We start from the raw sequence: 18,054 nt of genomic DNA on the forward strand, positions 1-18,054 counted from the left end.
AGCTGTACCTAAATCCTATGTTAAGATAACCATAAAGCTTTGATTTGAAAATTAAGACTTGCTGGCTGGCTGTATAAGTCAGAGGGTAAATCCTCACACTCTCAGAAGTGCATGTCTATATAGCCAGCATGGGTAAAATCCACCCCTGTGTGGAGGGCCAACACAAAGCTCTATGGCCCACTTAAGCCTTTAACTTGGATGGGACAGGGTTCAGGGGCTCTGCCCGGTCTCTAGTGAACAAAGGGTTAATTATAGCTCAGCTTCCCACTCCCTTTATGCAGCTGCATAGAGGAAAGGTTTTCTGAATGGCTGCTTGGAAAGAGAGAAGGCGCTAGATTATCATCCTCTGACTTCAATGGCACCACACTGGTTTATATGAGCTGAGAATCCGGCCTCAGATCTTTGGGAAGGCACCAATACAAGGCTCAAAGGACTGGGCTGAGACTCAAAACAGGAGTATTTGCTGTTTCCTTTCGGATCATACTCAATTATTCTAATTCCTTGTTCTACACACAAACACCTGAGGCAAAGACCTTGGTGATTGCAACTGTTCTCCACACCCGCTGCTGAATCAGTCTACAGATTTAGAATGGGGCTTAAGTGATGTGCAGGGCCTTGTTCTTGCTCTCTGAACAGGAGTAAATTTTGCCCTGTGACAATTAATAGTAAAACAGGAATCAGTCACCTACGTAAATTCTTACAGATATCTACCTTTTCTTTTGAATACCCCCTAGATACCCATATGTCTGTAAGGGCATAAGACCAAACTCACTTGCTATGATGTCGCACTCTGATGGAATGATGGTGGGGTCTCAGCCAACCATCATCTTTGCTTCTATATCATGATTTTTCACTGATACTTCTGATACTTTTTTGGGGGGTGGCGGTGGGAATGAGATGGCACTTCTGAGACTTAAACACCAACAAAAGGACAATGATGTTGGCCAGTTTAGGAAAGGTGTGGGTCTTGCTTTAATCTGCCTCAAGAATACTTTCCTTTTGTGTTTCAGTTTGTTGTATTACCAACACTAAACATTCAGAAACAATGAGTCAGGTCCTAAAAATCATAAAATTGGGTTAAAAATCTGAGGTTTGAAAAAAATACATTGAAAGTTATCTGAATTCTGTTTATAAAGACAGAGAAACAGAGAGAGATTTTTAGATTGCACTCAGGGCACATTTTCAAGCTGTTCTCCAAAACCATTAGAACTAGAGACTTACTTAAAAGCTTTTCACCATAAACATGACAGCTAGAGATTGTCCCTCCCCAAAAAAAAGAGAGAGAAAGAAAAGAAAAAGGGGAAAAAAAGCCAAAAAGCTGAGATTCTCAGTTGGTAACAGGACTCCAGGAGGTGAGGATTTTAAAAATGCAACATACCATCAAATCACAAGATTTGGTAATATTGAATGTGGTATCTACATTCACATTACTTCAAAACTGTCTGTCAACCACTCACTCACTAAAAGAGAACATGATGCAGTTGTGGTGGTTGGTTTATTTATTTATTAAAACATATGTATGTTGAGGCATTATTTATATACACTTTATCTAAATATTTTTTAGTCCTTCTAATTTTAAGCATTTTCTATTTCTTATTTTTGAGACATATTCCATTGATGCTACCTTCCAAAAGCTCAGCCTTGCTCACACTGGACAACCATTAGTCTTTCTACAGGTTAACTTCTCATCTGGTAATTAGGTTTCCCTGAGATCTTCCATGACAGCCTATGTATCTTTTCTTTCAATGGATTAGGAACACACTATGGTGTTACACAGAGGAGGTTGGTAGGCAATATTGTTCACATCACTAATAAATCACAAAGCACCATCTTTATACAGCTGCATTTCTGAAAGGTGTTTTTTGTTGGAATGGAGAGGAGTTTGTTTGGCAAGGCATTGACCCATTACCTTTTTCATTGCCTAATGCTGGGCTGCAAGTATGAAAAGGAAAAATGTTATACAATATCTAACAGCATGCAGAAATTACAGCCACCTGACTCTTAACTGTTAATGGCTTGGCAATATTGGTTCAGTTCTGTCTGAATGGCAGATTATTATTGAAAATCCCTGTAGGACTGAAATAAATTGTTGGTGGAAATTATGCAATGGAAAAAGCTGAAAGATGCATGACTTCTGGGAATCAAGAAAGTTTTGAGGTGCTCTAAAACACAAGTAGACCCCAGCTGTTCTAAAAATGGTCTCGTTGTCATGAATGTCATATTAGAAAGGAATGTACTGTCACAAAATTGCAACTTTAGCTGACATCTGTTATAAGACATAAATTTTACCTCCCAAATCAACAGCACAAGCATTTGTTCATTACATATTTTGTACCGTGAAGTCCCAAAAGCATACAATTTTAAATAAATATGCAAATCATTGTTATTATTCTAAAACATCTATGACTTCAACAAGGATTTTAAATAACCCAAGAGACTTTGTTCTTTTTTCCTCACTGAATAGACCCACCTGTCAGCCACCTAAAAGTAACACATAATAGGTATTTGAAGTTATACGCATTTTCTGCTCATACGTGTTCTAATTGAAAATAAAACAGCTATCATAGTTTCAAAAATGTATTCAAACTATTCTCATGGCCTACTTTTTGCACAGGAAAAACATGTCAGGAAACAAAAGCATTTTGCAAGAAACCGATTATTTCCCAATCTTGCTTTGTGCACATCACATGGCAAACACTGATCGGCATCATCTCGTAAGGGATCCCTTCCAGGGGATGAGAGATCAGGCTCTTTAAGCTGTCATTTTCTCTACCTCTGTTATCTCTTTTGGTTCAGGCCCAACTCACATTGTTGTGGTTCATTCTAACAGTTTTTTTCCCCCACACTTGAAGTGCACAATGAACTACTCTGCCACTATCTTCTATTAAATGTCCCCTTATTCCCTGTTCCCCACCTGGAAGCTGTACAATGGTACAAAACAACCACCAGGTGATTTGGGGGGGACAGAGGGAAGGGCATACTCTTCTCTCAAATGTTCATGTTTCCATCTCTCAAAACTTATGCCAACCCCCTGTACTAAGTTCTCTTGCAAGGTTGTACTGATGGTGGGAATTGTCCTGGTCCCACTGAATGGGAGCAGTACCACACTGCCTTTAGTAGTACCACAATACGGCTATATGTGTTTCAGAGTCGGATTGTGATGGAGATCGCTGACTGTGAATTTGTCTCTTCAGCTTCTCACATCACCCCAGTGAAACAGAGTTTTGGGCTGTGCCCAACAAAAAATGCTTCCACTTCATCCTGGTCTTCTCATTCCCAGTGGGATAAAACTTGTTGTGGAGGAGGACGCAGACAGGGGAAACACATGAAGTGTGAAAAGTGAACAAATACTTTTGTGTTGGGAAGATTGGGAAGAAAAAGAATATTATGATAAATGTTGCCTTTATCTAATTTCCCTCTGTAACTTTATGCATATAATATGATAGTAGGGATTTGTGCAATGAAAAAAGCAGTTTTCATATCCCCACCTAGACATGAATTGTTTTAGTAGTGGGGGCTATCTGTCTGTCTGTAAGTCGAACAGTATACTATTATCTTTTGTATATAGCTGCTGAGCATGGCTAGCAATATGCTGGAACAGAGATCAAGCTGAGTTAAAGATTGGTTGGTTTATTCTACTTTGCACAATTCAGGCTACACAAGGCAAAATTTCAATTATAAATCTAATTATACCTTTAATTGCTTAAACAATCAGCCAACTGACTTTCCAGTGATTGCTTCCTGGGAGTCAAATGCAGTTGCACTTGCAGGTGTTAAGTTTGCTGCACCTCAGAGACACTGTGTACAGTCCCAGCCTCCTAGCCCCCTGTGTCCAAGAAGATTGTACAATTCCATATGAACATCTAGCAGAGTTCAATTCTGCACTGAACTGTATGAGCAAGTGTATCCACATAGCTGAAGTTCACATATACAGCTAGGTTGATAGCCATAGCAGGCCCATTTCACCCTTGCTTTACATCTCCAGTTGTCATTTACACCAGTGCAAAGTCAGTGTAACACAGTACCCAATCAAAAAGCTAAACTTTTACATTCATTTTGCCCTTGTGTAAAATGGCTGCACAAGGTGCAAGGCAGTGGTGAACTGGGCCCAGCATGTTCCAGCAATGTCCATGGTGAGGACAAAGAAGAGAGGTCATGCCATCGTCTTGACTTGTTGACACTACACCTTTCTATAAGTACAACCCTTCTGCCGAGACTCAATAGGGAGACATGAGCTTTGAAAATGGTGGCAAATATCATTGCTGAGGAATGCAGAATAAGTAAGCTGATTTCTCCTCCTGGTTGTCTGATGGAGAGGAGGGCAATCTTGTAACACAGTGATCCACTGCTGAGGAAGAGAAGGCCAAGGTGGGAGAAGAACAGTGATGGGGCTAGCCTAAATGGGTACCCTAATTTTGGCCAGCTCCTGAAGTCTCATACATAGACACAGAGTAGAGTGGACCAGGAGGAACCAGTTGTAGGGTACTCATTACCGAATCAGTCTTCATCACTCCATTCTCCAGTCCCTCCTTACAGAACTAAATGCCTCAGGTACCTTAGGGAAGTATCCATCTAAAGAGACAGTCACCTCCTACTATAAATCCCTCTTGACTTGAGAGGCACAGAAGAAGCCACTGCTGCCTGCATGGTGCTGAGAGGTGCCATTTTGAACTGCTTCGGTGAGCCTAGGTGCACACCCCATTTATAGCTTCACATAGCCCCAAACAGAGACACAGAACTACATTCTCCAGCTGAAATAAAACAGGAAATAGCAAATAACTTATGTTTGTCCTGTGCGTAGGAGCGGGAGGGAAATGCCAGCCACTTCTGGGAGCTGCATGGAGCCAGTGCAGGCAGGGAGCATGCCTTAGTCCTGCTGCGCCACCGTCTGGACTTTTTAGTGGGCCAGTCAGCAGTGCTGACCGGAGCCACCAGGGTTCCTTTTCGACTGGGTGTTCCAGTCGAAAACCAGATGCCTGGCAACCATAAGGCTTGTTTCTGTTGGAGGTACAAACATTCTTGGGTGTCTATCAAAATTTCTAGTGCAACTTCATAAGGATACCTTTTTCTTCACTTTCTGTTCTAAACTGAGGGAAGGTGTCATCCAGCGGCTGAGCATGGGACCTGACTGCTTTCCTTTATTTTGCCAATGAGCTATTGCATAACCTTTAACAAGTTACTTAACTTTTCTCTGTATCATGTTTGTCATTTGTAAAAGGGGGATAATGATGCTTACCCACCTTTGTAACATCCCTCCCTTTACTGATGAAAAATACTATATAACTGCATAATACTATTGCCGAACTATAGCATAATTTTACTGTGTGCTGCTCAGTAGATGTCATGTTTCAGTTGAGAACTTGAGCAGATGCAGTAATATCTGTATACTGTATGTGGGAAAACATTTTTAAAGCTGGGGACCTGAAATTAGGGGCACAAATTTATTGTCTGATTTTCAGATGTTCTGAACACCTGAACTCACACTGAAAACAAGAAAAAAAGATCAGGCCACTTATTTAGCAGCTGAAATTTGGATTTAGGTGCCCAATTTTAGGCCTCCAACTTTGAAAATGCTGGCCATATTTCTTAATACATTTTGGGACTGTATTAGCTTTACCGATCAATAATTTAATATAAAACTATTGGCCATTTATCACTTACCTACAGTAATGACTATTAAAAAGCCAATATTTCCTAAAAGTTACCACATTGTATGAGATACCATAGTACTTTCATATACTTAAAATAGGAAGTAATAGTGGTATATCAGATACTATGGTGTGGCAGCTGGTGGCAAACACTGGATTCATACAATTTATGGATGACATAAGTTCAAATGCATTTGCTTTTCCTGCTCAGAATCATCAGGATAATATATTCTGTTGCTCTGCATTCAGAGCATGTATAAGGAGAAAATTAATAATTCTTTCCACCGTATAGATCTGATCCAAAATCGACTGAAGTATACATAAGTCTTTCCATTAAACACAATGGGGCAGGATCAGGACCCATGTGCAGTTAAAATGCATTCATAAATATTTTTGTGCGTTTACGGGAGAACAGACCCAAATATTGCATAGTCATACCACCAAGTGGGTATGTAGCACTTTATCTAATTTCTAGCATTTAAAATAAATATGAATCTATATTTTCATACTGAAAAATGTATGATTCTCTGTTATAAAACGCTTAATTACATTTTAAAAACTGTCCAAAAAGGAAAAAAAAATCTTTGGAAATACCTTCTCTGCCTTTACTATTTGGAAATGATATATAGCTCTTTCAGATCAATAGAGTAATTCTATCAATTATAAGCTTTTGTTCTGAAATTTACTTCTCAAATGTGATTTTACATTGAGACTTTCCTCATGTCATTCCTCTGATGTCATTAGGAGACTTGTAAACACAGATTTTGTATAAAATACTTCAAACTATTCATACAGCAGAAAAGGTAAATATGCAATAGAAAAATTATGCTGATATTAAAAGCTGAGTTTGTGAAATACACTTCTTTGAAAGAACAAACAAGTAAGAGCTACAGGAATCTTGTACAAATCGTAACGGTTTACAAGAAAACACCTTAGAACATGTCATCTTGCATGTGCATGATAGAAATTGTTAGACAATGCTGTTTTCTAATTAATTTCTGCTCAACTTGCTGGTTCAAATAAGTGAAATATCACAAAGCAGAGGACCGTGAGGACAAGCTTAGGTTCAAAGCAGCAAGTCTCTAAACCTACGGAATCATTCAACTCACTACAAATAAAGCAGGCATATAATTGCATCACATTCCAAGTGGTCCTCTGTAAATACTGCAGAATAACTGACTGAGCTCAATTAAACAATACCACCCTATTAAGGCTGCAAATATCAAGGGCTTTTTATGATGTGCACGGGGTGTTCTGCAACTTTTGCTACAATTCCACAATGAGGTGAACATGGGTACCATTTTTTTCAAGGATGGAGGAGAACAAGAAAACAAAAAATGAATATTCCAGTTGGAGTATGTACAGTATTCCAGTTGGATTTATTCTATAGCAATTAGCACAATCTATTTTGTGCTGCTTTTATTGCATGATAAATAAATATATAAAAACAGGATGGCACAGGAGACAATTAGTGTAGGTGAAGCTCATTTGCATTCACTTTCCCAGCCCACTCTCTATGGCTTTTAAATTTAAAGTTCAGCTTATTTTTCCTCCTTTTTTTAAAGCAATATTCATCTTTTTAAAATGAAAGCAAATACATTGGAATATCTTTTTCCTAATTAACCTGCTTAGCTCATCTAAGTCCCACATCAGTTCTAGCCTTGCCCTTATGACACAGCCCAAACCATTAATGGATACTCAAGTTATACCATAGTGGTAAAGATTTCCTTGACACCCTTAAAATTAAAAAACAGGAACACCAGAGTTGCAAATTAAATATACTGTCTTGGCTACTGAAGATTAACAGATATGCCCATTGCAAATGCACTGCACTAACATGCCTTCGGTCTCAAGCAGTGCAGTCAAAGAGCACTGTAAAGGTTTTTTTAAAAAAAAAAAAAAACCTCATTATTTATAAAACCAAAAGACAACAGAGGGAACATGAAATATCAATATGTAATACAGGAAATTCATTGCAAAAACTAACTAAAAGGCTTTGGTAATGGAGGAAGAAAACTCATTTACAAATGACAGGCAAAAATAATGTCTACTTATTAAAATCTAGAGCGCGTTCCTTTTGCAATCTCCCTCAGACCTCTCGTATAAAAGAGCTCATAGTATCTGCACGTTGTGAGAGATGAGACAAGAGTATCTACATGTTTTCTCATATTTAAGCCTTTTAGAACCACCAAGTCATTCTTTGAGATAATGACTGCCTTTCTCTGGCTACCCCATCTGTGGATTTTAAAATTATCAAGATTTATAACCATTCTCTTTGTTTCTACACTGTAAAATTGATGCCCCAGCTACTCAGAGGTACTGAGCACCTACAGCTCTGATTGTCTTCAATCTGTGGGTGCTAGGCACCTCAGAAGATCAGTCTAATGTCCCAAACCCTGAAATAATGAATAATTTTATTCTTCTCCCCATAGGTCTGTACCCAACTGCCATGGAAATTAATGGGATTCTATCTATTGTGTTCAGTGAGCATTGAATCAGGCCTTATTTGAATACAAATTGCTCGCACGCAATGTGAGTATTGAATTAAAGCTGAACTTTTTCCTCCCAAATGCGACTTCAGGTTTCCAGCCTCATTAGAAGTAATGGGGTACAAAATGTTTAAACAATAAACACAAGAAAAAAAAGTAACTTCCTCACTAGCAAATGGCATCTTTTACTTTTAAAGCAACTAAAAAGAGGAAAACATCTGGGGTTTTTAGATTTGAAATGTTGTGAGGGGTATATTGCTAGTCTCTAAAGTACACTAGGGCTACATAGTGTCTCTTAAGTACAGTGGGCTATAGAAGGTCAAAGGAGTTTTTAAACTAAGGGGTGGAGGAAAGCCAACAGTTGTGGAGGAGCCCACAGTTCAGAGAGAGACATCCTTTGCGGGAGGATTTATTAAAGGAGAAATTCTATATCCTACTAAAGAGGAGAAGATTAAGGCAAACAATTAAATACTGACAAATTTTATAAATGCTTGCATACAAACGCTAAAAGCCTGAATACGAAGATGGGCGAACCTGAATGCCTGGCATTAAATGAGGATATTGCTATAATAGGCATCAGAGAAACTTGGTGGAATGATGATAATCAATAGGACACGGTAATACCAAGGTACAAAATATATAATAGGTCAGGCTTGGGGGGAGTGTCACTAAATGTGAAAGATCTTGGAGTCATCGTGGATAGTTCTCTGAAAACATCTGCTCAACGTGCAGCAGTAGTCAGAAAGCTAACAGAATGCTAGGAACCATTAGGAAAGAGCCAGATAATAAGACAGAACGTATCATAATGCCACTATATAAATCCATGCTTTGCCCACACCTTGAATACTGAAGGTAGTTCTGGTCAACCCACCTCAAAAAAGGTGAAATAAGAATTGGGAAAAGTACACAGGTCAATGAAAATGATTAGGGGTATGGAACACCTTCCATATGAGGAGAGATTAAAAAATAAAGTGGGATTGTTCATTTAAAAAAAAAGAGGACTAAAGGGAGATGTGATAGAGGTCTACAAAATTATGAATGGTGTGGAGAAATTGAATAAGGAAGTGTTATTACCCCTTCACAGAACACAAGAACCATTTCACCTAATGAAATTAATAGGCAGTATGTTGAAAACAAACATAGGGAAATATTCTTACAACACACAATCAACCTGTGGAACTTGTTGCAAGGGGATGTTGTGAAGGCCAAAGTATAACTGGCTTCAAAAAAGAATTGAACAAGTTCGTGGGGGGTATGTCCATCAGTGGCTGTTGGCCGCGATGGTCAGGGATGCAACCCCATGCTCTGGGTGTCACTAAACCTCTGACTGCCCAAAGCTGGGACCAGATGACAGGGGATGGATCACTTGATAATTTGCCCTGTTCTGTTCATTCCCTCTGAAGCATCTGGTACTGGCCACTGTCAGAAGACAGGATACTGAGCTAGATGGACCATAGGTTTGACACAGTATGGCTATTTGTATGTTCTTACACAGTATTTTAGACAAAGAGGCTCCTGTGAATAGTGCTAAGATACCTTATGGGCTGGAGTAGAGGAATTTCTGGGAAAATGGCTTTTTATTGTAATGGTAAGAGCAAGTTAAGGCAGCTTTCAATAAATTTTGACATAACAGCTGTGAAAGGAAAAAATAGAGAGGGGATTTATTATTAATAATTAATAATATTTATCACTTACATAGCATCTGACCATCTCAAAGAGCTTTTAAATCAATGAACAATGTCTTGCAGTACCACTGGGAGGCAAAGTAGTAAAATAAATAGTAACTCTTAAAAATGTACCCGAGAGCTAGATTGTGCAAATTGCATATAATGTAACACATAAAAAAGGAAGGATCATCTCAGGGGGATCCTTTAGAAGCCTTCAGGCCAGAATTCTGTCCATGATTTATGTAGGTGACAATAATGGATAGAGGCCCCGTACTTCCTCCCCTCCAATTGTGCACCCTTATAAAGATTAGAGAGAATCTGTCCCTTACATACCTAAAGTATCTTAACCTTGGTATTTGCAACGTTCTCTAAAAATACTGCAAGCACAGAGATGAAGCTATCTAAAACACAATTGGCAAGTTTTTATGCATGACAATTCTGTGATTACCCACATTTTTCCTCTATTACAGATTAAGAAAAAGAAGTGTCTTCTTAAGGTCACACAGGCCAGGGCAGAGAAACAATTAAGAACATAAGAATGGCCATACTGGATCAGAAAAATGGTCCTTCTAGCCCAGTATCCTGTCTTCTGACAGTGACCAATGCCAGGTGAAATCCAGAAACCGTGATTCCAAGTCCTGTGCTCAAGCCACAACTCTATCTGTACTTGACTGACAGTATCTGCCTGAAAACCCAACCCTGTTATACAGTTTTATTTTGAGTTCCTTTTCTGAATAGGTCAGTTTTGATTGGCAACAAGCTGTGTGGACTCTGTTTGGAGCAGGGTGTGGATGTCATCTGCTCACACCATCCTTCCTCTCCATGACCCAAATGATGCAATCCTTGAATTCAGTGAATGTTTTATCTATGTACTGTTTGAGGAGTACAGGATTTGATCTCATACATTTAAACACCTGCTTTATATCTTTGTTTGGAAGATGTCACTCTGCTTAAATTTAATTACTTTCCCTTGCTGCTTGTATGGTACAAGGGCAGGTACTAAAAGAATGTGAGCAATGAAGATATACTGTGTGATATTTCAGTAATAAACATCTCTGTAAACCATGCCGTTGAGTTATCTATTCACAATGATTTGGTTGCTACTACCCAATTCCTACTACATGATAAGTGTCCAAAATGCATTTACAAAATAACAACAGGAAAACCACCATCATTAACATTGAAATTTCTCTGAAGAGAGCCGGTCAGAATTTTCCAGAAGAACATTTCTCTGTCAGAAAATGCTCATTCATCAAAACTGAAACATTCCGAGGAAGGTGTTGATTTCTATAAAATTCTGACAGAAACCGAGCAGCTTTCTGATGGAACCATGCACGGTATAATCCTATCGGGGGGAGGAATAGCTCAGTGGTTTGAGCAATGGCCTGCTAAACCCAGGGTTGTGAGTTCAATCCTTGAGGGGCCATTTAGGGATCTGGGGCAAAAATTGGGGATTGGTCCTGCTTTGAGCAGGGGGATGGACTAGATGACCTCCTGAGGTCCCTTCCAACCCTGATATTCTATGATTCTATGTCAGCTCACCAACCTGGCTCTTAGCAGCCCTCCTGGTGTGCTGATGAGAAGCCAAGAGTCTGGAAGTCCCGGCTCCTACCTTGTCCGCAGCCTGCCAGGTAAATTGTCCCAGAGCCAAAGCTCTCAGCTCCTCAGAATTCCTGGCTCTGAGGTTCCCTGTGCTGCCGAGCTTCCCACATGGCAGGCTGCCAGGGTCCTGGACAGAACAGAAGAAGCCTCAAAAATGTTTAGAAAAAGGTCAAAATTAAATGTCATGCTGAGTTTTCCTAAATGAAGTTTTGGAATTCCTGTTCTGTGGGGAATTTCAGACTTTCATGTTTCATTTGATTTTTGGAATGACTTTTTTTTTAAAAAAATATTGGTGTTTGTCAAGGTTCCTCCCCCACTCTGAACGCTAGGGTACAGATGTGGGGACCTGCATGAAAACCTCCTAAGCTTATCTTTACCAGCTTAGGTCAAAACTTCCCCAAGGTACAAAATATTCCACCCTTTGTCCTTGGATTGGCCGCTACCATCACCAAACAAATACTGGTTACTGGGGAAGAGCTGTTTGGAAACATCTTTCCCCCCAAATACTTCCAAAACCTTGCACCCTGCTTCCTGGACAAGGTTTGCTAAAAAGCCTCACCAGTTTGCCTAGGTGACTACAGACCCAGACCCTTGGATCTTAAGAACAACAGAAAAAAAAGCATTCAGTTCTTGAAAAGAAACATTTTAATAGAAGAAACAGTAAAAAGAAAAGGGTCACCTCTGTAAGATCAGGATGGTAAATACCTTACAGGGTAATTAGATTCAAAACATAGAGAATCCCTCTAGGCAAAACCTTAAGTTACAAAAAAGATACACAGACAGAAATAGTTATTCTATTCAGCACAATTCTTTTCTCAGCCATTTAAAGAAATCATAATCTAACACGTACCTAGCTAGATTACTTACTAAAAGTTCTAAGACTCCATTCCTGGTCTATCCCCGACAAAAAGCAGCATATACACAGACACAGACCCTTTGTTTCTCTCCCTCCTCCCAGCTTTTGAAAGTATCTTGTCTCCTCATTGGTCATTTTGGTCAGGTGCCAGCGAGGTTACCTTTAGCTTCTTAACCCTTTAGAGGTGAGAGGAGTTTTCCTCTGGCCAGGAGGGATTTTAAAGGGATTTACCCTTCCCTTTATATTTATGACAGTGTTACCCATGGAACAGGAGTTAAAGTGTCTGGCCAGCTCTGTTCATGCAGAGTATAAGAGGTGGTGAGTATTAATTCCCCTTACATATCTTCACAGAGTCGTCTACATCACAGTCTAGCCCCACATGCACGGGGACACGGACACACACAAAAAGCCTTGTGCTTTATTATAACTGATTTCTCTCCCACACCTGTTTTATGGCTCAGATGACTAGCTGTGCACCGGGATCTGAAGCACAGAACACTTCTCAACTGTTTATATGTATTTTTTTTAGTGCTATAATTTTTGTGTGAAATTCTTGAAAAGAACATTACACTGGATACTCCTCTCAATATAGTAGGATTTTATTCAACTGAGCTGTTATATTTCAGCATTTAAAACTGATAGCAGTTTCTATCATGCTTTCTGAAGGATTCTTCATGATATAATTTCCATTCCTCCACTGCATAGATAGGAATTCTATTACTGAGTGCCTTATCTCAGGCACAGGGTTCTTACTGCTCATACCGAGGACACTTTACTATTTACATACTAAAATTGACAAATAGGTTCTGTCCGTATCTTCGTTTACTGAGCCATTTTTCTGTCTGAAGACAGATTTGGCTTGAAATGACTCTAAAGTACAGCAATAGCAAAACCAAACATATCTCTGGCATAGCAAGCTGGGCAAGAGAAAGTACAGCATTCAAAAAGTCAAAATGCAAAAAATGAGAAGGGAAACTCATCATACTTCTCTGTAATGCAGGTCCTCTGGTCCCCCTCCTGCCTATTGATGTCCCCAGAGCCCTCTCAGCTCCCTAGATCTCACGTTTCTTCTACTGCAGGGTTCCTTAGCCCCCGATTCTTAAATCCAAGTCCCAAGCATTGAACCCGTCCAATTCAAGAGTGACACAATGTAGACTCGAAGAAAGGTTCCAGAGAAAGAGACTGTCCTTGAAAATCAAAACCAGGCAGAGAGGACAGAGGCTGACAAAGGCCCAGAGGATTATCCCATGGCTGCCATGGTGGAGAAGCAGGAGAACCAAGATTAACAATGTCAGATTAGAAGTGAAGGACCTAGTAAAGGGCCCAAAAGAGGCAAACAAGGCAGTAGTTATCTTTATAGAGGAGCACCTGGACAACTCCTTGCCAAGCTGCGTTGGTTGCCCTTTACAGGAAGCTAAATGGATTGTGCCACTTACAGGTAAGAGGCACATTCATCCCTCACCCAGCATATTGTCATTGGTACATCCTAAATTAATCCACATACTGAAGCTCTGCATTTTGTCTCCATCTCCATAAAAGAGCAGGATTTGAGCTGGAATTTTCTGAGAGCCCAGAAGTCTAGTATAATCAATTATATAAATCCTATTAAAAGTGGTAATTGACTTCAAAAAATGATTCTAAAGAAAAATTAACCACTGTATTATTCTGGGTAGAGCTGGAACAACTTTCTTCCCCACAAATAGTAAACTATCAAAAATGTATTTCTGGAACACAAACTTTTCACAAATTCGGTCCAAATTTGGTGAGCAGTTTTGGTTTAAGAACAGGTCAAAAGGATTACTTTCAGCCATTTTGAAACAAAATATTTCAAATTTTTTGTTTCAAAACAGTATTTCATTTAGAAATTTAGCAAATATTTTCTAAAACCACACACACACACACAATGGGAGAGAGTTGGGAAATCCCCAAATATGATCTCAAATGAAAAAAAAATATATTTTTGGATTGAACAAAATGTTTCATTTGATCCTTTTGGCAAAAAACAACAACAAACAAATAAGAAAATCCACTTTCAATTTAAAACACACCATTTTTTGCCAGTTCAGCCTCGAAATAAAATAAAATAATAAAACAATAATATTAATTTAAAAAACAAATATTAATTCAGCTCTAATTTAGAGGCCATGGAGAAATTTATTTGGGGGGTAAGAAAAGAAGATTCACTATAAACAGAAAGAAGCTGAGTATCTGCTCACTGTACATATTATGTAGATCTTACTAGGACATTTATTAACTTTGCACCCATGTCAGTTAGTACAGTGACAGGTGTTACGTGCAAAGATTGCTTAAAAAAATATTACCTTTGGATCACTCATGGGTCTACAGGTTTCCTACTAAAACAAGATAAAGTGTGTTGTAAGATTCACCAATTTTCAATGACAAATTAAATTAAAATCCCCATCCTCTTTTTCCTTTACAGATTTTGATGTTTTCATCAAAGACCATTCCTTTTCTGATCTATCTCATGTGTGTTATGGATTACACTTATCCCAAGACAGTAATGGTAACAGTTTATCCATTGCCAAGGGGAGAGTGTAAAGTGCAGATGGTATCCTCCAGACAACGATGTACTGCCAATATTTTAAGCATGGGATTCCACAAAAATCCCCACCTGTAGTCTGTGATAAACTCAATTGACCAGGGGGATATGTGCTTGCAGGGAAGAGGGATAAGCATTTGGACAACCCTGAGTATTTGTCCCCAAGATTTTTTTTTTAAATACCTGCCATGTGATATCACAAAGGTAAAACGTTTGCTTTTCCGACTTATTTGTATACAGCCCAAACACGAGTTAACTCTGGCCAGGGTGATTTATTGGCCTTTAGAGAAGTGTGAAAACCATCAGAGACAGAGAAATCATTCCAACTTGCTCCACCACTTGGTGACACAGCTTTAACAAGAGGATCCCAGGAGTTCTCCTCAGAATCCCTTCAGTGCACCATTGCATCCAGATTATCACATATACTTTAGACACATGATAGCCTGTTGAATGACGTTTAGAGACTTTAAAACAGGTGCAAGATACATTAAGGTTCTAGCACAAACCATCAACCTACTTAATTCTCTCTGTTCCTCTGTCAAGGTTATCAGCTTTTTCTCTTGTATTTCCCCCCTGAAACTAGAGATTGGAATCTACACAACCCAAAAAAGCATTTAGTGTAACTGTCAGCAAAACAACAAAGAAGGTTTAGACAATAACCCGGCATCCTACTGTCAGCGTATCAGTCGTAATTAACTTTATTTTTCATGTAGGGTAAATAAAATGTTATGCAGTCAGCCAGACTGATAAACAGACCACTCTTCACAGGGCTTCATGAAATGATTAAGAATAAAGCTCGAAGAGTGCTACATTTACTTCTGTAGTTCCCATGGCAGGTCTAGGTCAGGTATAGTGAGACACTGAGAAAATGTGCAATTCCTTTCCCATTGAACTGTCAAGGCATTTCATGATGTGAATAGTTAACACCCTTCTCTGACAACTAGGCCAATATTTCTATTTTCTGCCATTCTAGTCATGAAACATCTCAGCATTGCCTCAGCTGATTTAGTGCCAATTCGAGTCAGCCGTTAGATGTCTGTGTTAGTAACTGGACCAAACATTCTTAATGAGGCCTTGTCACAAACTCATAGCATGATTCTTAATACTTTTTTCCATCTAGCTAGATATTAAAGGAGGTTGTAAAGCTGAATAGATAGCAGACAGGCAGAACACATGTTCACTGAACTGCTAGAACAAAGATTTTAAATAGAACATATAATCTGATGTGCTGCAGGTAGAAATTATTTTCAAAACCATTGCTGTGGCACACTAACATTTATGTTTAATTAACGTCTTTTTTTAACTTCAGATATTTAAAAAAAATGCATTTGCCTTCCTATCACTTAACAAAGCAGTTCATTAGCTGAAATGACCAGGTCTGTTCTGGCAGAATTGAAACTAGGCAAGTAGAACATATATCATATGAAAGTGTTATTGGCAAAGATTGTACAAGAGATCATTGCTATAACCTTTTCTGATTACACTGCACTTACATCTATAGCCAACTGCCCCCACCATCCACAACATGGGAGCACAAAGCCCAGTATGTAATGGAAATTGCTTCATTCGTGGGGGACTGATCCTGGAGAGCCCAATTCAACACAAACCATTGAGCTGTGAAGAGAATTGTTGTACAGTGGTTCTCTACTTGGGTTAATGGTAGAGTGTGAATGTACTGACAAAAGCCAGCATAAGGAGGTGTGTAGTCCAGCTACTCCTACCAAGAGTCTGCAGTAGCCTTTGGATGCCAGTTGCACAATTCTATAGCCTACATTTAGGTTATGAGTGTGGATTTATCCCTTCAACCATATTGCTCCTCTGCGCAAAGCCCTTTTACTCAGGGTTTGTACCTGAGACCAGGATTGGGCTTATTGTTTCAGCTCATGTATTATTCACAATCAAATTTAAAATGCCATTTAACTGGACATTACTCAAATAGTACTTACCAATACTGGGATAACCAGGTGTCGATGGGTCTCCTCCATTGTTTAGAGAAACCATGAATGCTTTATCACTAAGATTTTGAGTCTTTGGTAAATCGCAAGGATCAACATAAAGAAGAACGCCTCCAAACCCCGCCTCTTCTAACAGAGAAAGCTGAGGAAACAGAGAAACAAAGGTGACTATTAACAAAACGCTTTGACACCACAATACAGTAACTTCTACATTCAAAAAAGAAGAAAAGAAAAACAAAGTAATTTAACTCTGTTTCCCTACATTTACCTAAAAGACATTTTCCAAGCATAACAGCAAAAATAAGCTCTCATTTAAACATAAATTATACAGCACATGAAATGAATTGATCTGACAATATCAACCTAAAGTCCATCTAAATTTTGCAAAGTATTGTGTTGTAACTACATCAGTTAGGCCCCGATTCAGAAAGGTATGAAAGTACACGGCTCACCTTAAGCACACGAGCAGTCATTTAGAAGTTAGTCAAATGCTGATGCACATAGCTTAATTGGGGCCTTGTCAATTATATGTCCTATTTTAAATAACTGGAGTAGATAAAATAATCCCTTCATTTTTAAAATTAGATTTCATTGTTGCTTATATTTTAAGAGGTTTATACTATGTGCACTTAGGAGTGATATATAAACTGACAGTTAATATTGAAAACTTGGGGGGTGGGGAATGCTGGTTCAGAAAAATAAAATGTTGCTCATACTTTTTAGTCTCTCCAAAGTACTGTAGCATGATGCAACATGCTGCAAATTTCAAGCTTTCATTTAAAGGGGGGGAAATGTCTTCCAGTGGCCAATATGTAGGCATTGCAATGTAAACAGATTTGTTTCTGCCCAGATAAATCAGGCCTCCACTAAAACTGTCTCTATTAATTTACTCTAGAAATTCAGATTCTAGATTCCTTCAGTAGCACTAAATCAATAATGGGCTGTTAAAAATGTAACAAGGAGCTCCTCTATAATCCAGCACGTCATCAGGTGACACAGTCCCGTCTGTTGGTGCATTGGGTGGCTGGTTGAGGAATGATCCTACTTGGATTTTTGAAAAAGCAGGGCAACCTGACTTCTGGCAACAGCACCAAGTGGATATCTGATGTGGGTGAAGGGCGCGGGTTCAGCTAATCAGTGTGAGGCCTCAGAAGTGGACCACAGCTACAAGCTCCATCCCAATACCTGCTCTGCAAATAGGAAGATTGACATGCCTCTCTATAAGATGGGGTTTACTGGGTTGTTTTTCTGACAGGTGAAATGGCAGATGACGGAAA

General features: G+C 39.0%; 1 protein-coding gene across 4 annotated transcripts in view; it reads right to left on the bottom strand.

Annotated features, from left to right (window-relative positions):
* Positions 1 to 18,054, bottom strand: part of NAALADL2 (N-acetylated alpha-linked acidic dipeptidase like 2) — a 901,057-nt gene that overhangs the window by 321,692 nt on the left and 561,311 nt on the right. For all 4 annotated transcript variants that reach the window (XM_084639864.1, XM_084639867.1, XM_084639865.1 and 1 more), the window contains one exon: positions 16,769 to 16,919. In XM_084639864.1, coding sequence (XP_084495990.1) covers positions 16,769 to 16,919 — 151 coding nt within the window. The remainder of the gene's footprint in view (positions 1 to 16,768; positions 16,920 to 18,054) is intronic.

Source organism: Lepidochelys olivacea (genome assembly GCF_965140295.1).
Source record: "Lepidochelys olivacea isolate rLepOli2 genome assembly, chromosome: 9".
NCBI classification, from domain to species: domain Eukaryota; kingdom Metazoa; phylum Chordata; order Testudines; family Cheloniidae; genus Lepidochelys; species Lepidochelys olivacea.